This window comes from Pelecanus crispus, chromosome Z (genome assembly GCF_030463565.1).
Source record: "Pelecanus crispus isolate bPelCri1 chromosome Z, bPelCri1.pri, whole genome shotgun sequence".
Classification (NCBI taxonomy): domain Eukaryota; kingdom Metazoa; phylum Chordata; class Aves; order Pelecaniformes; family Pelecanidae; genus Pelecanus; species Pelecanus crispus.
This window is the reverse complement of record NC_134676.1, coordinates 77,341,118-77,363,873: the sequence shown is the minus strand read 5'-3', so window position 1 is coordinate 77,363,873 and position 22,756 is coordinate 77,341,118. Positions and strand designations below refer to the sequence as shown.

At 41.0% G+C, this 22,756-nt stretch overlaps 1 protein-coding gene across 1 annotated transcript in view; it reads left to right on the top strand.

The window, feature by feature from the left end:
* The window catches only part of GRIN3A (glutamate ionotropic receptor NMDA type subunit 3A), a 78,756-nt gene extending 56,160 nt beyond the window's left edge, over window positions 1–22,596 (top strand). The window contains exons 4-9 of the mRNA XM_075726654.1: window positions 2,710–2,855; window positions 4,251–4,366; window positions 6,706–6,857; window positions 17,806–17,970; window positions 18,742–18,815; window positions 22,260–22,596. Of these exons, the coding sequence (XP_075582769.1) occupies window positions 2,710–2,855; window positions 4,251–4,366; window positions 6,706–6,857; window positions 17,806–17,970; window positions 18,742–18,815; window positions 22,260–22,596 (990 nt within the window). The remainder of the gene's footprint in view (window positions 1–2,709; window positions 2,856–4,250; window positions 4,367–6,705; window positions 6,858–17,805; window positions 17,971–18,741; window positions 18,816–22,259) is intronic.
* Window positions 22,597–22,756: the final 160 nt, after the last annotated feature.

Here is a 22,756-nt window from a genome sequence, read left to right as displayed (position 1 = left end):
ACCTATCCTTTGGGGACACAGATATTTGTGGTTTCCATCTTTTCACAGAGTCTTCCCAGGAGAGTACTACAGAAAGTAAGAAAGCAGCAATGACAACTGATGAGTCTTGTTTCCATCCTGAAGTTTTTACCTTCTGTTGAAGCAATTAACCCTTAGCAGTCTTAGTAGATTAGCAGTGAAGATAGTGCAGGTAGTCCATTATCTCCTTTTGGCAGCATTTTGCATTGTTAATCCACTATTTATACAGGTGCAAGCAAACCCTTTCCTCATGTGGATAAGCAGCAGTAAGAAGAAAATAGAAGTCCCAAAAGACATAGGGGATTAAAACACTCCTTCACAAAAGGAGTTAGGAGTTATCAAATACAAAGTTGCAGACACATAATTATGCTTAAGAAAAAGCATAGATTACCAGAAACAGGAAGAGCATAGGATGCAAAGGATTACTACATAACTTCCCTACAGAGACTTTCCAAGACTTCCCACCAGACATATGGTGTTGCTAGAGACAGGATATTAAGCCAGATGGACTTTTTATCTAATGTTGTCATCATTTGTGGTGAAATTTGACAATGTGCCCAACGCAAAGCAAAGCATGAACAGTCCTCAGTAAAGCATTTGGGACAGAAAATTGCATGGAGGTGCAGTTAGCACTCTCTTTTGTACTAGCCTTTCTCATAGACGCTGAAATATTTAGCTAGATGTAGACACTGGTGACAGTCTGAGTGAGGGATAACTTTCAGTGAAGTCAGGCATCAGCAGCCTTTATCTGCAGATCAGATGTTGCACTGCAATTGGCATCACCGGGTGGGCCACAAATACCACAACCAACACCTAAGTTGACTTGGAAGGTGGCAGTATGCTTCAGTGTTGAGGCTCAGTGATTTTTTTGGTCTCTCCACTGAAACTGCCAAGAAATAAAATCCAAAATAGTACTGACTGTGGTGACTAGCTTCTTGGGACATAGCGTGCATGGACCCCATTCCAAGCTCATTCTTTAAGCAAGTCATCTTCAATGCCTCAAGACTAGACTTAGATCTGGGTTGACAGCATTGTGCTGGAAGTTTCCATGATGTATTGTCACAGCACCACTCTCTGTTATTTATGTCTTCTGGCACTTGAATGCTGATTCCACACTTCCAGGCAAGAACATTTCCCTCTGCACCCACAGTCCTTCTGGCACAGCATGCACTATGGCCAGGTCTGCTTGTCACACCCTGCACTGCTTGTCCTGTGATCATCCAGACCAGAACACCTCAAAAAACACGCCAAGACTCCCTCCATGCCCACAGTCTTACATTTATGCACAGGTCTCATTCCTGGGTTGCAACACAGGGACCAGATCAGCAGACCACAATGTGGAAAGCACTTGCCCACTTTCCAGATAAAAATTACCAGAAATATAGTATATTCATAGCTTCCAGGACATCAAAATACCATCCAAAAGACCTTTTTCTGTTCCCTTTCAGACCAAACTAGATGACTCTGTTTGCAGTCTACCTCTGTTATTCTTAAAAAAGCTAGGAATATTCTTTATCCATGGCGTCATTGAAGAGAAGAGTGGGAAAGGTCTTTTGTATGGCTTTGTGTTGCCCTACACTCTGTTTTATGTAGATGATAATGCAGATAGCCAGACGGACCAGCAGAATACCTCTTTGCTTGGTCTTTGCAAAGCAGAGCATGGCCATGATGAGATCATCTTTGCAACCTGCTGTGAATACCGTGAGCTTCCTGGGAAGCAAACAGAGCATGACTACTTCAGTCTTAGCTTCATTTGGCTTCCTGTGCTCTGAAAGTTTGACCTTTTAGAGGCTGGTACATTGCTGAAGGCTTTCCAATTAGTATGGTCTTGGCAACACTCAGCCATCTCAAGGAAGTGCTTGGCATGGTAGAGGACACTGCCTGACACCGCCACTGCAATTTGAGAATTTCCCCATGAATCATTAAATGCTCCAAAGACACAGGGTACTCCAGAAACAGAGATCTGTGAAACTTGTGAACATCCAAACTACTCGGGGCTTTAATACAGAAGGTGGAGCCAGTTGTAAAAAGGAAAGGACACAGGACTGAAAAAATTGTCTGTGTATAGCCTGGTAATCAAGCTTACAGCTTGGGCTATGCTGAGGGGTATTCTTCCTCCTCACTTCCAGGGGAGACTTTTTGGTGTCCACAACACTTCAGTCTCAGTTTCTCTGTAGAGAACGTCAGCAAAGACAGCAGCGGTCTGTGGTATGGTGTCTAGGCTTCTAGAAATGAAGTGGTGATGCTACCCTTCAGCAGAAGACTAAATGTCATCCTTAAGGAGTCAATAAAACACATTCTGCCAAAACAAATCCAGATTGTGGGTCCTTTGCTGCCTTCCCAGAGCCCCAGAAAGTGGATCCTAGCAAGCCCAGAGTCTTCTTATGACACTGCCTGAAACATTGATTGGTTTAAAGACAAATAATACAACTAAACACCTAGATTTGGGGGTTCAGGGTGTCTGAAGGGAAATGTTTTTCACAAAATCCTGAGGGTACACAAACAGGCTAATCAGTCACCTGCTAACTCTTTTCAAACTGTTTCTGTGATGTGGAAAGCTGACTGCAGGAAAACATCAGAGGCAGGTCTATGAATGCTGAGAATTTCTGACAAACTGTTCACACATAGGACAAAGATACCAGATGTGAAGGAGGCAAATGACTCTGCTAATCTGTAATTTCATCTCCTCAGCTCCACCACCCATCCCAAGGGTTTCGTTTTGGAACTGTGCGAGAAAGCAGTGCAGAAGACTATGTGAGGCAGAGCTTCCCAGAGATGCATGAGTACATGCGACGGTACAATGTTCCTGCAACGCCAGATGGAATAGCATATCTAAAGTGAGCTTCTGCATGCAACAGCAGATCTGATCCCTCAACCAGAATGCACGGCAGTGAGATGGTGATGGGTTTCCCACTTTCAGTGTCACTTATCCCACAAAACAGTCATTGAAGGGAATGTGGCAGATAGAGAAGAAAGCATGTAGTCACCTGGAGGGAGTGACACTTGGAGAGCAAGCTAGAGTAGCACCAGATGGAGTGTTTCCAGGGGAAGCATTGCTTCGCACTAACTGCTAGGGTGCCATCAAGCATGGGCAACATATAAATCCCGGCAGGTTTCTGTGCTTGGGAGCCCTTCATGAGGCAGTGAGAAACATTCAGAAAATAACATCGTGGTCCAAGCAAAAGCTGTGAATGAGGTTCCTCGGCATCTTCAGCATGCTGGGAGGAGAGAAAGTTCTCAGAGAGAAACCTTAAAGTGTTTATCATTAAAATGAATAAATGAAGCATTAGATTGGTAAAAAGTAATGAACACCAAATCTTCTTGCTTTAGGGAATCATGGCACCACTGTGTTTCAGAGACATTTGTGCCTAACAGTCTGAGGTCACACAACTGATTGACTCTGTCAGGAAACAAGAGATGATAATAAGCCTGAAATAATTCATTCATTTTACACATAGAAGTTGCATAACAGATGGCCTGAGAATTTTTCACCAGAAGTTGTTTCCTTTTTATGTAATTGTCCCAGACCTACCTTAATGATAATTAAGATACATGGTGGTTCCTTTGGGTTAAACTGGAATGAATCCATCAAAACCAAGGAAGTAATGTAACTTCACATCAGGAGAACACCTGGACCTTTAAAGTGACACGAGTGGAGGGTGCAGTCCCTGGATCAGATGAGAACAGGCACTGCAACTGTTCTTTTATATCATCATTTTATGCAAGCGTGCTATTCATAAATGATGATGTGAGGAAAATTCAGTCCTCTGTGTTCATGAAGACTGAACATAGAGAAAAGCTGATCTGGGTGAAGGAAATTAATTTATCTCATATTCAAAGAGAAAGGTGGAGAAACCATTTTTGCTCAATTGGAAACCAAGACAGCACTAGTATTTTAGCGTGGTTTTTTTTTCCAAGAAAGTTTTGTGCTACCCTTCAATTGAGTTGAAGTCTAACATATTGTAGTATTTTTTATCTTTCAGATCAGTAATATTTCATGGGAGCAAAATAAGTCCTACCCTCACTGTCCTGCTGTAGGTGCACAAAGTCTGTATTTCATGCACAATTCCTTTCTTCAAAGTATAGATCGGTTTTGCATTTGAAATAGCAGTCCCTGGCCTCTGTTTTCATTTAGTAATCTTCCAGAGAACTGCATAGATAAATGTTCAATGAGCATCACTGAGTCTTAGACTGTGAAGTGATTCTGTTTCTGACTTTGATGTTGAATACAGGCATGATCCAGAGAAACTTGATGCCTTCATCATGGATAAAGCACTCTTAGATTATGAAGTATCAATAGATGCTGACTGCAAGCTTCTAACTGTGGGAAAACCCTTTGCTATTGAAGGTAATAATCAGTTTTAAACATACTGCTCTCTTTCTCATGTGTTGCATTTGTGTTATTATGATTTGGTATTCTGAATGAACATATGCAGGTGAAACTGTGGACCCCTTGAAGATTATGGTAAAATTCTCAGTGATTAAGCAGAACTAAGGTTTCACCCTTTTTTGTGGTTTTTGAACTTTCAGATCACATGCACCGTCTGTTGCCATGATCTTTATAGGAACTATTCAAAGTGCTGAGACAGTCAGTCTCCAAACAAGTAGGAGACGCCATCCATTTCACTGCTCATAAAGAAATCAAGTAGATCCCGAAATAAGACTTACTTTTTGTAGGCTCACTTTCACTAAACATGGTCAAAGCTCAGTGGAATATGTTCAAAATGCTGTTCTACAGTTTTGCTGTCATCTGAAACAGATAAATACTGTTCCCATTTTAAAGGTCAGCTTAAGATTCCCGCTGAATCTGTAGGTAATTGAAGCTGAAGAAGGGAGCTTACCCAAGTACACAGCCTCCTGCAGCCCTGGTGTATTAGCAAGGACAGATCAGAAGGTAGCCTGGAAGCTGGGCTTGTCTGAAGCTGCCTCCAGTGTGGGTGAGCACATTAGCAGCTATTAGACTTCAGGAATCACTTTTGTGATAGATGGCCAATGAAAATGATTGAAGCTCCCTCCTTCCTCCCCTCCAAGGGCAATCACTCTGGCCGCTCCCATCACACATTAAAACAACCTCCTTCAGAAATGTTCAAACCTGATTGAGGAAGGCAATATGCTAAGTGAAGGCCAGGGGAAGCTGAGCATTTTAATCATTTCAGCTATGAGTCACCAGTACTAGACATTTTGTAGAACACTCCTTTTTGCTATACCTCATCAGCGTCTCCCATTTGAATTCACACCAGAGACCTGAAAGCAATCCATTTTCTTCTTTTTGTTATCTGGGGGATAGATGCACAGAGAGCTGTTCGGGCTGTAGCAGGATTTGTGTGTGTGCAGCTGCATGTTTCACCATGCATATGTAACCTGATAAATCTTCCATTTCAGAAAGGTCAGCTCTACTGAAGTAAACCATTAGCTTCCACAACTTTGAATCAAGTAAAGCGAATTTCAATACAGAAAAAAAAAAAAAAAACAAACCCAGACTCTATGTTTTTATATAACTGGACTTCATAGCACTCAATTGCAAAACACTTAAATATGCTGAAAATGTGGTATTCATGAACCATAGCTATGCCTTCTCTGAAACCATTCCTTCAATGTCAGCAAATATATTCAGGTGAAAATAGAGGCACAGTGTACAAAAATCAGCAGCAAGGGAGACTGTTGCATTGTAGGTACTCGTATCACCCCATCACTCTGCATCATTGAAAAGCAAGCCACTGGGATGGCAAATTTACCACTCCTGTCCATTTATGTTTTTTTTTCTTTTCTCCTGTGTTGTTTTTATTTTTAAAGGAGACAGTCTGAAATTCTGAATTCTGAACTGAAAAATGAAAATCCACAGTGGACCAGAAAGGAATCTCTGCAGGCAGTTGGCAGGACATCTCTGCATGCAACTTCATGTCTTCCAGGCATGAATTGTATTTGTTTTTCTAAAGTCAAAACCCAGTTTCTGCAAATTGAAAGACCATAATTAGAATTACTGAATCCATTTTAACTTACACTAGGTCCTTCATCAGCACTTTAAAGTGGAAACAGACAACACAGTAGCTGAAAACTGTATTACTATCTGAAGATCCATGTCACTGCCAGAGCAGAACTGCATGAATGGAAAGCATAGTCCCCTGGGCTTTAAATTGCTGTGTGGCAATACAGACTGCTCCCATATACATCTACATGCACACAGCTTGTCATCAGAAAATGCATAGGAAGAAAAGAAAACGTCACATCTGACACCATAAGTCACATCCACTGGTCTAAAAATGTAAAGGGATCACAGAATTGTTTACTTGACATTAAGGCCCTTTTGCATTGCTAAAACAAGGTAAAAAAAAAAGAACCCATGGCAAGGGCATGCAAAAGGTTCTTTCTAGAGATAAAACAGATTTATTCATCTATCAGTACCTTCATCTTAAGTTTTCAAACCTCCAATTTTACACATTACTTTTGTGGCCTTAATAATTTTGAATATACATATCCTGTTTGTATTAGGCTACTTTATTTTGCACAGCAAAAAGTCTCATCTCAGCATTCTCAGTCCATGGTAAGCCAGCATCCAGGTTTGAACTGGCTTGCTGAAACAGAAAGCCAACTTGATCTACCATGCTGGTAATGGATAGCTGAAATGAACATACTTTAGCAAAAAGCAAACAAGTAAGAGAGAGATGATTGTAATGGTTTTCCTTCTAGGATATGGTATTGGTCTTCCCCCCAACTCTCTGCTCACCTCAAACATCTCTGAACTGATAAGCCAGTACAAGTCCCACGGTTTCATGGATGTTCTGCACGACAAATGGTACAAGGTTGTTCCATGTGGCAAAAGAAGCTTTGCTGTCACAGAGGTAAGCGATGAACTTGGGTCACATAAATGAGGATTTGCCCAAGTTGCCAATTATTTCCCCTCATTCACAATGTGTGGTAGGTAGACATACATGACAGAGATGGGCTGCAGCTGAAGGGATGCATTAGGCTTCAAAAGCAAGAGATGCTAAGCTCAGCAGCGTTCAGATCAGAGCACAAGAAAAACATCAGTAAGGCTGTGCTGCTAAGTTAGGCGTTCAGCACATGCATCAGAGGGCACCTCTGGAGGCAAACGGGGCATGTAACGTAGCATTAAAAAAAGTGATCTGGCGCACTGCACAACAAATCTATCTGATTCCACTCAATTATGCGTATCACCATCTACAGGATCTGTCAGTGATTGTGGACCATCTCACATGGAAGTGATAGCTAAAATAGCTAACACAGAGACCAACATGAGCAAAAAAAGCAGAGAGTGGGAATTTAGTACATCCCAAATTTCTAATATAATCCTGACCACTTCCTAACATGGGTGGCAGCTCCTTGTTTGAAAGATAGGACTTCAGCCTAGAAACGGCCCACTAAGATACCATGCTAAGAACAGAAGAGAAGCAGGTCTCATGCTAAGTAGAACTACAGGAAATGGAAGTAAATCCCCATGGTTTTACATCCTGGTATCAAATCAGAGTTGTGGTGCCAGCTCATGGCAGCTGAAGATGTAGGCCATTATTTATGAGAAAAAGACTCCTCTTATTGCAATAGCAGTTTTTTGTCAAGTTCCCTAGACTGTCAAGTAAAAATAGATAAAGTACTGAGGAATCAAAAGATCCAGCATGCATGAAGCTTGGAGCATACACTTTTAGCTCAAGGTGTTCCAAAAGTTGTAGGTTACATGTTCTCACTGGTACAAAACGTAGCTAGAAGTATGCTATCCCCTCCTCAGAGCATTCAGCCAAATATCAAACCAACTCTGTGTTTTCCCCAAGGAAGTGATAGCATGGCCATTCTCCCCCCAAAAAGAAGCCCAGTTGCCTAGGTCTCTGACTTCTGCCCTTCAGTGGCTACCTGAGCATCTTATCTGCAAATCTCTCACTGCTGACTAAATCATTAGAAAAATTGCTATTTTTAGAGATCAGACAAAGAAAAACTTTGACTGCTTTAATACATAGATTGTTTGGGGTATTTCTGCATCTCTTATTACAATTTTAACTTTTTCATTAAGATTGTGTCAATATGAAATAAATTCTATTTTAACATCAGACATTCATAGAAGAAATTCAATTTATTTTTATTCAACTTGTTCAATTCAATTTTTTCTTTTATTGTGTGATTAATTCAACACAAGAAAGCACATTTAAATAAAAGTGTGTATTCACTGCTATTTCTGATCCAGCTTATCTAAAGATTATAATATCATCTAACAAGACAGGTATCTGGGGAATTTTCTTTTTAATGTAGATGACATATCTGTTCCTAACAAGCACTTCATTCAGTGACCTCTTGTTACTCTACATTTTAACACAATCTTTTGAAATATATCTCAGGAAAATTACCAGATGGTAATGGTGTTAATTACCACAACTGTCTTAAAACTGAAAACTCTTATAACAGAGACAAACTTACCTTCCTAGTAATTCCCCAGTGATGAGACCATAAGGAGCTTCCTCTGATCATGAGAATATCACTCCAGTAGCTGTATCCATGGCTGTATTCTCCGTATTCCTAGAGAAATAGCTAGGGCACATAATCAATTCTAAATATCTTCCAGTTAAAAAATGTGAGTTTATTTAGTACTGGTTTTCTCCCAGAACATATATTTGCTCCTTTAAGCCACTGGTCTCTAGAGTGAGGTGCATACAGCCCCTGGGGTTGTGTGAGATGATCCACTGGGTTGCAGGGAGAAAATATTAGAACTTCAGTAATATATATATACATAAACATTATAAATAAATATATATATATGGGGATGCATGCTCAAAAAGTTATTGATAGAGGTGCACGATCAACAAGAAGTTTGGAGATCACTAGTCTAAGCCTTAGGATCTCAAGACTGTCTCTATAAACAGGAACTTTTTTTCTGCCATAGCAAATATAGTAATAAAGAAAATAAGCCCTGGCTGGGCAAACCACAGAAGGCATATTATAAAACCAATTGGATTTGTCTTTTTGCGAAGAAAAGCAAACAGGAGCAAAGATAGAATAAGCCTTGCATTCAAACTGGAGAGAAAAAGTCTGATAGGCAGCATGTCATCTTTACAGTTACCCTTCTGAAAGCAATTTAAAAATACAAGGAAAGATCATACCATTTTCCTGCACAGCTATTGCTAGTACATTATCTCTGAGGCAAACCCAGTTCTTTCACTTCCCTAGATTTTCATTAACTCCTTCATGTTCAGTGATGCAATACTGAGAGTCAGTGATTTCCAGGTAAACCTTAAACTTCCCTGTGTTCATGGCATGAAAAAACAATGACGTGGTTTAAGTAGTCAAAGATTTCCCAAGGTCTGCCAACAAAGGGAAAAGAGGTGAGAAAAAAAGCTGTTCCAGCCTGAAAAGAAAATTCTGATTTTGTCACGTGAATAGTCCCATGGGCTTCCTTTTTTCTTGGTGTTGAATAGGTTTTAAGCATGGGGTTTTAAGCATGGGGTCACAGCTGGAAGACGTACTGTGCTTTAAAGTAATTCAGTCTTTTGAGTGTAACCTCCACATGATGGCCAGAAAGGAAGACAGGTCTGGCTGCTCTGGGGCTAGTTATCTGACTGTAGTCCTTATTTGATCTTCAATTGTGCTAACCCAACATGCATAACTGAGTTTTTCTCCAGAGGCCAAGGTCCAACAAGCTGGTTCAGGTGACTGAACTGAAGGACTTCTTTTAAAGTCACTCAAAGGCTTTGTCTTTGAACAAATCCTCAGGTACTCAAAGGCCTTATGCAATCAGAAAGACTGAGCAGAATAAAAAGACCACTTGTAAGTCTGTGCCGTTGTGGGGTAAGCTCTGCTAAGTCCAGACCTTCCTTTTCCTGAATTATTCTACTGCATCTCCCATGAGCATCCCCTCCTCTTCATCCATGCCTCTTGGCCAAGAACTTGCAGATTTAGAACTTGCAATTTCACAGCTGGGACAAATTTACTAAACAGGGCCAAGCAGCAGACACTCTCTAAAGGATAGCTTCCCCATCATTACGTCAAGAAGCGTGGGAATTATTCCTGGTCTTATCTTTATGTCAATTTGTATCCTTTACAAAGTGAAATCTCCGTTATTTAACTTCATGCAGTCAGTCACAGTAACATTCAATAGATTCACTGAAGTGTGGACAACGTTCCACACAGAGGCAGATAATTCATTTTTGAAACAGTCTCAGCTTCGAAATGGGTAGTCATTCACATGGATTATATACGAAACTAAGACCCAGCAATTGCCTTTTGATAGCTAGAGTAAGGCTTTGTATTTTTCTACATCTTTTTGATAAATTTGGTCTGTGACATACTGTACCTGTTGACCAACAGTAGTGACCCAAAAATGGGAACATACGTAGGTGAAATATTGATCAGTTATAGCTTTTAAATGGGTGAAACCAACCTAAACGATTCTATGTTTCTATGATTCTATGAAATATCCGTCTTCCTTTTTTGTCATTACCTCTTTAGGTGGTACCTGATTCTTACACACCCGCCACTCCTGCCCACCGAGGTTAATTTTTTTTTAGATTTGTTTTGAGGTTTGTCTTCCTACTCATCATTTTTTTCTAATGTGACACTAGGAAATTCTATTTCCTGTGGCAGAACTCACTGCTCGCTCTTTCCATCTCTGTCGGGCAGCACTTTGCTCGTTCTAAATTGCATTTGAAAACAAAGTTGTCCTGGAAACACACGACCCAGACTGGGGCCAGAAAATTTGCAGTGACTCTTCAAGCTGAGAAACCAAATAAAGATGAGTTTGAAAGTGCAGAGGTCAGTAGGTCTTGACTCCACTGTTCTGTATGAACCTCTTGAGCAAAAGCACTTGCCCAAGACATCTTACTCTGGCCAGCAGTTATTGGATCATTCATGGGGGATGCAGCTAACTCAAACTTGGAATGAACTGCTGCAGTGAATTGCATCTTACCCTCTCCACCACAAGTAATAGTTGGTAGCAGTGGCTGTTCACACCGATTGCTAGTCGCTAGCAATATCACCTGAGTACTCTTGATTTAAAATTGTCATACTCTAGTCTCAGAGGAATTTCTTTCTTGCAAATTTGCTAAGTCCCTGCTTAGGGCAGGGCATAGTGCAGGAGGGAAGTGGGGTTGGCAGTGTTATATTTGCACATACCACGTCTGGACATAATCAGTGTCACTAGTTTTCAATTTGCATACAATACACTTGGCCCTTCCTCTACCCTATTGTTATTCTCATTAATGCCACTTCAGCAGGAGCCAGGCTCCTAGGACTTTCTCCTCCAGCACATTAGCTCCACCCAAGCTCAGGAGAGACTGCAATTTCTTTCTTTCTGTGGCATTTTTCAGAACCAAAATGCAGTGAATTGGCAGCTTTTCAACTTTCTGCTCATGGTAGCGAAACAGCTACAGCACTAAACCACTGTGATGGCAGCAGGGTGGATAGCCTAAACAGGCAAGTTGCCTGTCAATTAGCAGTGGTTTTGACTCTTCAGACCAGGCAGTAATCATCAGGGCAGGGTGTAGAGGAGATGAGATGGCACGTCGCAGTGTCTCAAGACAGTATGAAAGAGAAGGGCCCTTCCTGGTCCAGGGAGTAGTCAGGCTTTGGGAAAAGGTAATTATGCATACAGACTGTTTCATAGCTTTTAAGCTGCATTTTTTTAAAAAATGTTGTTGAAACTGTTTCTTCTATTTCACTTGAAAAGCTTGTATATTCTCCAGTCACAACTGTCACAGGACAACCGAAGCTGTAGAACTCAGAGACTGATTTACACATAGGCTGGCAGTGCAGTCAGATAACAACCAATACATGGAATAAAAAATAACATATTGTTACGTAACAGTATCCCAACTATTAATACTAACAACTTACCGATGCTTCACACAAACAGTATCTAACCTAACGTTTACAATAACAATATATGCAAGCACACAAGTTACACCAGCCCAAACTAACCCTGTTACTGCAGACCCACCCCTTTGCACAGGTGGTGACAGTGGGGAAGGCATAGTGCCATGGTCCTTCTGCCGGTGTCTGAGGGAGAGGTCCACGCTGCTAGTAGCAGGGATCAGTCATTGACCATGGGCTTCCATCTCATCCAAAAAGTCCTTTTATCCTCCCTTCTTCTTTCATCAGTGGTGGCATCCACTGATGGCTCCTTTCTGGAGTCTTTGAGGATCTTGTTCGAACTGGACCTGCCATAGCTTGTGCCTGAATTGGTGATCTTTGGCCTTGGCATCACCCAGGATGCACAATCGGACAGTACCTCATTGATCATGCCATGATTTTATCTAGTTGTCATCCAGCAAATTGTGCCTTTCTGCTTTGAGTTTTGCCTAGTCTCCTTAAAGGTCAACAGTTAAGTTTCCTTTTTTGTTACACCAGTCACCTGACAACTCAACAGTCAGTTTTCTAGCCATTACCTTGAAGCTGTGGTTTATGTGCTTGTCTCTGGTGCACTGCAGGTATAAAGGGAAGGCCATGCAGACCCCTCCACAGAGGGAACGACCTGCCCTGTGCTCATAAATGTCGGCTGCGTGGTGCTTGGTTGCTGGCTGGGGCTAAACCACGACAGCCACCCATCAGCCACCTTTCATGGTACCTTGTTGCCAGTGCATGAAAAACAAACACAAAGAACAGGAACAAAGATTTTGCTGCCAAGACAATTTGCTCAGTCTGCACATATGCTGTCTGGGGAGGAGAGTTGGCCCTTGCGCACTGGAGGACTGGGGACATTATGAAGAAGGGTGTCACAAACTGACAGATGTTGCATTGTAAAGGGGTCACCTCAATGTGGGAAGAGGCAATGGCATCTGGACTTGCCCTGGGGGAAAAATATTTTCCACAATGGTCCTGAAGAAAGGAGTGTGTGAGTACTGAGCCTGACAACAGAGTCAGGAGAAGCATGTTTTAAGTCTCCTGGAAATGAGTAACAGATTTAGATTCACGTGTTGAAACTGGGGGGGAGAGGGGGGAGGGAGAAGTTCACTATCTGTGGAGATGAAGCTGTTATTCCCAATTCACCAGCTGGTAATATCACAGAAGCAAATATCTTCTCAGTACGTAATTTGGATGATATGTGTATTGTTGTTGTTCCCACTACAGATAGGGCTTGGATAATGGATAACTTCAAAGAAAAAGATTTATTACAAAAGAAAGTATTTTTCAAGGTCTCTGCAAAACTTCTCACAATAAGAGGGGAAAGGAACTTGTCTTGCTAATGCAAGACAGTGATTTGCAGTATCTTAAAATTTGGCACTTGAAACCCTAAAGCCACGGTCACTGGTCTTTGCTAAGGATAATCTCCCTAAAGAGATTAAATACATGCTACTTCATTGCTGCCACTTCTTTGACAGCACAGAAAGCCATAAGGACAAATAATAAATAAATAAATAAATAACAGTCTCCGCAGCTACAAGAAAAGCCATGATCTGGAGACAGGGATAGGTTTTACTACTGTTTATCTACCTAAATACAAGCATCAGTAGGGTTTGAAAACCTACTGAGATGCACAAATGAGTTCAGAAATCTTCCCTTCGTGTCCATTTATCCCTAGTAAAGCTGGAAATAATTCCTTCTTCACAGAGATGCTGTAAAATCTTCCTGATCTCAGCAAAGCTTTTTAAAATCCTTGTGGGGAAAATGCTATTAAAATGGATAGCTTATTGTTGTAGCTAATACACACATGATACCCCTGTATGTGTTTGTGTTCAGCAGTGTATAGCACCAATACCTATGCTGTGCTGCCAACCTGCAAAGTATCCACAAAAATCTTTAGAGGCTTCTAATTAGTCAGAGCTGGAACACAGGTGTATTTGATGGCTTACTCACTGCTCTCAGTAGCACCAGGGAGAGTAAGGCATTTAGTCTCTTGTAGTAGGGAGTAAGGCAGGAGTTTTGCCCATGAAATCCAATAATGAAATCACTGAGTGCTGTTTTTTGTTTCTGCTCCCCCCTTCAAAAAGAATGCAAATATCAAACTCTTTTCTCTGCATCCCCTTCATTCTGTTCAAAGCCCGAAGAAAATCATGTAACTACAGAGGAGATGGCAGGAAATGTTTAGGTAGGAATTGCAGATATGGGTTGATAAATCAGAAAAGACTCTCCAAGGTTATATAAAAAAAGCAGATACCTCCACTTTTGTGTTTGTATTTCATGGTTTTCAGAAACTGCCAATTTCCCAATTTGGAAGTGGCAAATAACATAATAGCTGTTGCCAGTGTAGTGCTTAGCACCCATTAGCTGTAATCATCACAGGATTCACTATGGTTGCTTATTGCTTCAGAACCACCACATGAGCATAATTGAGTTCCTACTCCTAAAATGCAGGGAGCTACCTCCTGAATTTATGATTACAAAGTTGGAGCAAGGACTGTATTTTTATCCTGGGTTAATAGAGAACACACCACATTATGGGCTTTTACTCCTTTGTTTTTTTAAAGAAGAAAGAAAGAAAAGAAGATAATGCAGTAGAGAAGGTCATCAGTTGGTTTTCTGTTGCCAGCGGAGACCTGACACACACACACTTGACCCCCTACCACTTCAGCAGAGATGAAAGCAGTGATACAGAGAAGCCAGTGTATTGCTGCTCTTTCCAAATATATTCTATATATGCACCTACAAAAACATACACAAACTACAAAATAAGTAGTAGAGCTTGCTACTCTGATACTGATCAGCATGAAGCTATGAAAATGAGGTGCCTCTATTACATGGTTTCCTTAATTATTTAGCATGTGTGTGTCTACAGTAATTATGAACAGCTGATAAACTGCCTTTTTACAATGGTATGTAAATGTGCTGATATTGCTATAAATAATCACTCCATACACTGCAAGACACACTGCTACCTTGTTTCCCCACTTAATTTAGTCTCAAAAATTTCCCTCTACTGTGCAACCTTTATCAGGCAGCTCTTTCAATGCATTATGTTCTTTATTGCTAGATGACATATTATTGATGCTTTGTTTTGGCATTCCTTTCCTAGGAAAAGATGTCTTGTTTGGGACAATTTCAAAAGCTATCCATTACAAGTGAAAAACGCATCTGAGATGCCAGTGCTGGAATTTCTTTCACCTCTTTCCAGGGAAGGTAGAAAACTATTCTGCAGGGCTGACAGGACAGTGAGCCAGACCCTCATCAACATAAATCAGAGCAGCTTTACTGAAGACAAGGGAGTTATTTTTCATGTGAAGAGCTGGCCAAGTGTTCTCTCTGCAGCAGTGGCATCAAACACTGACCTCAGGCTGGAGGAGACATCTCACGCATACAGGAATCCCCACTGCAATTGCCACTGTATCTCTTTTTTTTAATTATTATTTTGAATGGCTTGAGTTTTATTATTTTCCATTAAACCTATTTCCTATTCTCAGATCAATATAAATGCTCCATACCATACAGCATCCTAACACTAGCAGATCAGGCCTCCTTACTATTCTCCCCTGCATTTGGAGACTTCTGCATTACTTCTCAAGTAGCTAAGCAAAAGGACCTCCACCCAGCTGACTGACAAGTTCCTGCCACCAACGGTGTTTATGGCAATGCCCACCCATAGACTGTTACTCTGTATGACACCAAACAGCAGTAGCCTGGGAGTATATATATATAGGTGCATTCTTCAGATGACTGAGAAAATCTATTCCTTTTTAATTATTATTTTATTTCTCATTCAGTTTTTTCTTACATTTCCTGTTAACTCTACATTTCTAAGGAAGTTGTTTCATATTTGCCCTTGAACATCTTTTTTGGGAAGCAAGTGATTCGCATTAATGCTTCTTGGAGGATTAGGAAAAGCACATTTAACTGGTATGTTCAGCTAGTACAGATAGAAGTCTTTTTGCTTCTTACAGATACTTACATATGCTGAATTCACAGATGAGCCATACTGAGGTCTTGGCTCTAAAGACCACTGAGAAAAATGTCAGATATGGGGCCTCATTCTGTTTTTATGCTACCTGGGCTAAAAGTTGGGATTCACTGCTAATTAAAAGAAGCAGGCCAGGTAACACAGACCTCCAGTCAAACACTGGTTTTTGAGTGGCTTAAACCATTACCACCTGTCATTTTTGTGTTGCCCTCCTGTTCCTCTAACTGGAAGGACAAAGTATGGGACAACGGGCTCTTGCCAACAAGAAATTCCAATGCTGAGAGGGAAGTTTTGCTTTCAGGTTGAACAGGTTGATGCACTCTCAGCATCAGAAAACCCTTGTGCCAAGACTCTGACACCCTTCTACCCCAGAATCACTCACTCTACTGTGTTTTTCCACTTTCCTTCCCAGGCTGCAGTAAGTTTCTTTAGAAATTGCTTTTACACACCCATTGTACTCTTCAATACCTTTGTAGTGTTTATTCACTGGTACAAAAATTCTCTTCCCAAAAATTCTGCTCAGTGCGCTTCAGGGCAAGCGGGTTGATCTTGTCAGAGAACCCCTGAAATAAGAGTTCATTGCCAGTGCCACATGCAAAAGTTCTCACTCTGCTGGACTGCTGAAGCTCTTTTCTTGTTAAAAAACTGTGATGTGCTACCTCATATCATTGTACTTTAAAGAACAGAAATCAAATATGAAAACCAGAAGAGAGAAATACTGCTCACAGTTGCCCAACAAAATTATATAAAGGCACTTCCAAGCCTGCAACTTCAATGGACTCATCACTAATCAACTCTATGGCTTAAAATGACCTCATAACAAGATTTTTCAAATATTCTGTGATTTATCTTTCAACTAAAGCCAGTTTCTTTTCTGGATTACACAGCTATAGTCATAACAAAGCACCATCCCCACCACCACCCATCCATCAAACCAACAACAAACCGAAGGAACACACAGGTCCATTTTCCAGGGTGATAGCATCCCAGATATCATCTCCTGACACACAACCCTACCCAAGCAATTTCCTGCTCCTTTTTTTTCCTGACATTTTCTAATAGAAAGGCATAAGCAGAACTCGTATTCTTGGAAATATTTCCAAAATATTTCCAAAGTAGTCTGTGGGCAGTAATTATTAGCAAGAGTTTTTAGTTACTGATAAACTCATAACTGAGTTAGAGAGGCCTGAGAATAAAGGTACTGAGATTATACGTAACATGCAAACCTGACCCACCCATTGGAGTGCAAGTGTTTGTGGTACAGATTGCTGCTGCACATGGTTTCTTGGTCTTCAGACATGATTAATACCAATAAAAGACTCAAATTAATTAAAGGCTTCCTACCCTACATGAAAAGAGTGAGTTGGCAGAACAAGGTGTGTTCCTGTTTTTCATAATTGCTGTCGGGGTTCCTAACAAACACAGTTTCAGTCCTGTTAATGTAGGAAGTGGAGAGGTGCCATGTTTGTGCTACTACTTCAAAACATTTTCTTTATGACCTTCCATCAGGAGTAAAGCACAAAAAGGGGAAGTTAATGATCAATTCCCAGAAAATACGAACAATCAGTCTTAGCTCACTGCTGATGAAAGACGTGCTCTACAGTACATTCACTGTATTCTGTCAAGCAATATTTGCTTTTACAAACACAAATTTGCTTTTACAAATGAATACTGAATGCTCGTACATGTTCAACACTTAATATCATTAGGGAAACAGCACAAGGAAAGAAATTCCCTGGTCTTTGACTGGTTCTCATTCCCATGACAGGTCCTTCGCTCTGACTGAACACTGAGGTTTCTGCAGCACAGAAAGACTTTGTTGTGAACAGTATCCAGACTATTCTGCAGTATTTCACCACTGTATATTCAGTCAGACCACATTTCCGAATGAGACAACAGAAGCATCTGTTAAAATACACTAAACAGCCTATTTCATTAACTTCCCCTTTTGATTTTATTCACAGACACTGCAAATGGGCATCAAGCATTTTTCTGGGCTCTTTGTGATGTTGTGCATTGGGTTTGGCTTGTCCATTCTCACTACCATTGGGGAACACATTGTGTACAGACTGGTCCTACCACGAATCAAGAAGAAATCCAAGATGAAGTACTGGCTCCACACAAGTCAGGTATGTATTCAGAAGTAACCCTGTGAAAGTCATGTGGCTGATTAAGAAAGCCTAGACAAGAACAAGGTGTAGAAGATTGCAAGAGCTCTGATGATTGGCATTTGAAGTGTGACAGCAGCTTCTGGAGTTCAAAGAGGCTTACTTAATGATGAAATGAGAAGCACAGAGGAAACAGTTCGAGTATTCACATTGCAAAGCCTACGGAAGGGACCTTTCCATTTGCACTTGAAACCTTACAACTCTTTCGGACACCAGAAGCAACAGTGTTGTTACCCTGAACTGGCTAACCAGAACATTTTGTCTCACTGTTAACAGGTTCCCAAAATTTTGATGCATGCAGGAAGTGCTGGGTAACTTCCTTCATTATTCTAGAGAAAATAATGGAAGAAAATTGCTGTAGGTGTTTGGTCTAAAGGAAGAGGCTACTTTGCAGCAAAAGGCGCAAAAAGGAAGAGCTATTGCTTTAAAGCAGCATGGTGAAAGAGATCTTTTAGAAAATAATGAAGTTTGCAAAGATCCACTTTTTTCCTGAGGAATTCTAACACCAAGGATTGTTTGCAACCTATTTCTCAATCTTTCAGATTGCCCTTCCTTGGGAAACTATGGGAAAATAAATCTGTTGTAATGACAAAGCACAGACATTGCTTCTATCCTTGAACATACAAAATAATTTATGTTCAAGTCCATCACACAAAGCCCAAATTGTTTACCTATTTATGGAGCTATTCTTAATCTTCCTTTTATTAATTTATTTTCTTCTTTTCCCTCTAGAGATTACATCGTGCTCTAAACAGTTCATTTATTGAGGACAAATGCCAGCCTAAGACAAAACGAGTAGAAAAGAGGTAGGAAGTTTTGCATGCCTTAAAACACAAACTACAAAAATTACTTTGAAATGAAGTATGTTGTGTCTGGATATCTACTTATGGATCTAATACACCCCAAAGATAATAGAACCAAAAAAGGAAACAAGATAGAAGTGACAAGGGAGGGAGGCAGAAATGAATGAATTGTTTCCAATAGAAAGTATTCCATCTAGAAATTTTGTTCTTTCATGATTTCGCATACAGATAATAAAAGCACCCCCATCCTAAAGACAGGCTTTGCAGTTTTTTAAGTCCCCTGCCCTTGTTTTTAGGTAATTAATTACTCATATACTAAAGCACTGGCAGATAACTAGGGCCCTGTGAGATAACTTCACAGTGAATGAGAGATCAGGTAGTGTGTATGTGAGAAACTTTTTCAGCTTTCTTATTTTTTAGAAGGAGAAATAAGAAAGCTGAGAAGAGGAAAATTCACTCCTTTCAGAAACCTTTGTCTCAAACAACTCTTGCTGGAGAAAAAAAGTAGGTAACAACCTTGCCTTGTTTTCACAGCCTATGTCTTCTGAAGAGGAGACAATTTTATCTATAGCTACCAGGAACACAAGGCGTTCTATAAAAACTATCCATTTGCTCAGTAAGTCAAAACTATTAGTACACTTTTTAAAGAAACAGGCAGCGTTATTGCTTTTCTATAGATAAGTTCAGCCACAGACTATAGAAATTATATGTCTGCCTGGCTGTTTGGCATGGCTGAAACCCATGTATATAAATGTAGGTTGTGTTTAGTTTGTCATCCCTGCACTAATGGCAGCAAACATAAGAAGTTAACATCTGTAAGCTTCTAGACTGCATATATACAAACAAGTATATAAAAGCGTATGCAATTATTTTCCTCTGTTCATTCTTTCATCTTACTGCCCCACAAAACCCCATAGTGTGGCACCTCCTTGCACACAGCAATTGGTTGCTTTTGATCTTTGAAGGGCAGTACCAGGAGCTGACTGGTGTAAAACATTTCCTCCTGCTCCTAGACTCTCCTCACTGGGTGGTATCATTCACAGTCCCACAACCTGAGGCACTAACTCAGCTGGAGGGAGAGTCTTCCAGAGGAGGGGGGAGGGGTCTGTATTTTTGATAATAAAAAAGCACCAGCTGAATTATTTACCAGATATTGAGCAGTGCAAAAATTTTGTAACACAAGGAGATGGCCATAAGACCCATAAAGAATGGCTTAGAAAAAGAACGACACAAATACTCTTTCAACATTGAGAGTAAAAAAGTGCTGCTACCCAAAAACTTCTGCCCACAGAGCATCCAGCCCATGTGTGTGTGTGCATGCACACCCACCCACCATCCTTGCTCTTCTCATGGTCTGAGCTGCTCTTTGCACAGAATTATGGGGAATTTAACTCAAGACACCTAGTCACGTGGTGCCTAGTTTGTCATGAACACTGATGTGGCAAGGTATGACCCAGGACTCTCAAATCAATTATATTATTACACTTTCTTTTATTCCTGCTGGGGACTGTGGAATTATTAAAAGCACCAAGATACAGAAAAGAGGTGGAAAGAATTTGTATTATGCTGCTGCTGTTTCCCTCAGGGAAGAAAATCCACTGTTTTTTTCTGGCTGTAACTTTGCAAAAACAAGGAGAGCTGCTCAGCATCAGTGGCCAAGAACATTTACTTGACGAAACTTGAGTGTTAACTGTGGACTCTGGCCTTTGTTAAAGCCACCTGCCCAGATCCCCAGACAAAAGCACCACCGCCAGCAGCAGCAGAAGCTCTGTCAGTTACTAACTCTTACCAAAAGCAGTGTTTTGATTTATGAGAGGAAAGAAAAATGTATCAGAAATTATGAATTAACGATATGACTTTGAGAAATATTTACAAAACAAAGGGCTGCAGCTTCTCTGAGATGCATACTTCTGCTCCAAGGTGTTGGTAACACTGGCTGCCCAGGACCCTGAGCTCTGCAGAGCTACACAGCAGGGAGACAGCTTCGGGCACCACAGCCCCTTGCCAGTAGTTCTGCTCTTTGCTAGGTGACCTTTTTTCATCTCTTCAGGGGATTAACATAACTGCATCATAAAACACACATGCAGTTTAGCACAAGACTTGAGAGTCTTCCTGTCTTTTATCTTGAAGTATGAGAAAATCAGTTATCTACAGTAAAATAAACAACCCTACATATATGTCCCCGCTGGAGTTCCCCGAGCCCTCCAGAGCGTGACCCTGGCTGGGACTGCCACTCCTGCCTAAAGGCTCCCCTTCTCCCTCTCTGCTACCCCACTTTTTTCAAAACACTCCTGATTGCCACCTCCTCTAAAGAAATTTCCGCTTTCCAACTTCCTTCTCTGCCTGCAGGTGAGAAAAGTATCTACTCCTAGCTCCAGACTTCTCTAAACCAACTGTTTTCAGCAATCCCAATCCCAAAATGTTAATCCTTCTCCCTAACCTGCTGATTGGTACTTCGCACACTAATAGGCATTTTGTCCAAGGATACCCACAGAAGTGCTCTATGATGGAGCAGTTTTAAGAGCAACTACTTTAGAGTTTCAACCTGTTTATAAAGCGAACACACACAAATCTATCCAAAAGGTAAAGCAGGTACAAAAGCCAAGCTCCTCTCCCCCAACAGAAACTCTGTGCTTCCTTATGTTTCAGCTGCAGACCAGAAGCCACAGGGTGCTCTTCAATTCAGGAAGAAACCCTAGGAAATGCCCTGATTTGGGAGGGCTGCAAAATGAAGTTCCCAAGAAAGAGGGAAAAAATTCTCTGGAATCAAAATATTTTGGAAAGACTTTTCCACAGGAAAACACTGAAGCATTTGAAAAAGCTCCCAAATGGGAATTTCTCCCTCAACATGAAAACTCCAAATTCTGTTTATTTTGTGAGGAACTCACATCTGCACACTGCAAGGTTTGGATACGGTTCATCGTGTCCATCCGCCAAAGTGCAAGCAGTTAGTCCACAAGACTTCAAGTCCAAAGGACGCACTTTCCCCTTCATCTCTCCACACCAACTCTAGGCAGCCATCTTCCTCCTCCATAGGGGCAAATGCCCAAGCTAGCACAGACTACTAATACACAAAGGACTAATGCTGTAATGGACTTAGGACATTACAACAACAAAAGCTTTCATAAAGCTTCAGAAGAGGACTTGCATTTTCCTGAGCTGGAGTTAAGAGGGCTGTAATTTCATAACTAACAGAAAAAAGTTTTGGGGAAGATCAATTTTAGGATTCTGTTCTAGTCTCTGCTACGGTTTAATCACAAAAATTTGGCCATTTACATTCATGATTTGTAATTGTCAAGAACAATAATTCCAAGGATAAAGGAATAATATTTCTATGTAATTCATAACAGCAGCATCATATTTTTCCAGTAGGATGGCTCACAGGGGAGGATTGCATACACACAAGAGCATGCTCTGATTTCATATTAACTCTCGCATCTCTTTCAGGTCCCATGTAGGGAACAGCCAGCATGTTGTGTGGAATACAGCCAATCTGGGCAACTGCCACCAGAAAAAATATATCTGCATCGATGAAGGGCAAAATGAGGTGATGATCCGACAGCACCAAGACATCCCCCTGCCTCAGGTGAGGAGAGACACTCTGGTTTCTTTAACGACCAATGGGAAAGCAGAGTCCCTCAATATTGCTAGGATCTCAGTGATGCAAGAGCTTACGGAGCTGGAGAAGCAGATTGAAATCATCAAGCAGGAGTTGCAACTCGCCATGGACAGGAAATCAGAGCTGGAAGAGTATCAGAGGACAAACAGGACTGCAGAGCCTTAGGCCAGCATACCTGGGCCCTTTCCGCTTTTCTTCCTTTCTCCCCTTCCTCTGTAAAATTTGTAACACACTTTTGTAATGCCAGAAAGAGGTGCAAAAATAAAGCAGGCAATATGCTCTTCATGAGAGCAGAATTGCAGCAGCCCACAGCCACTGCCACTCT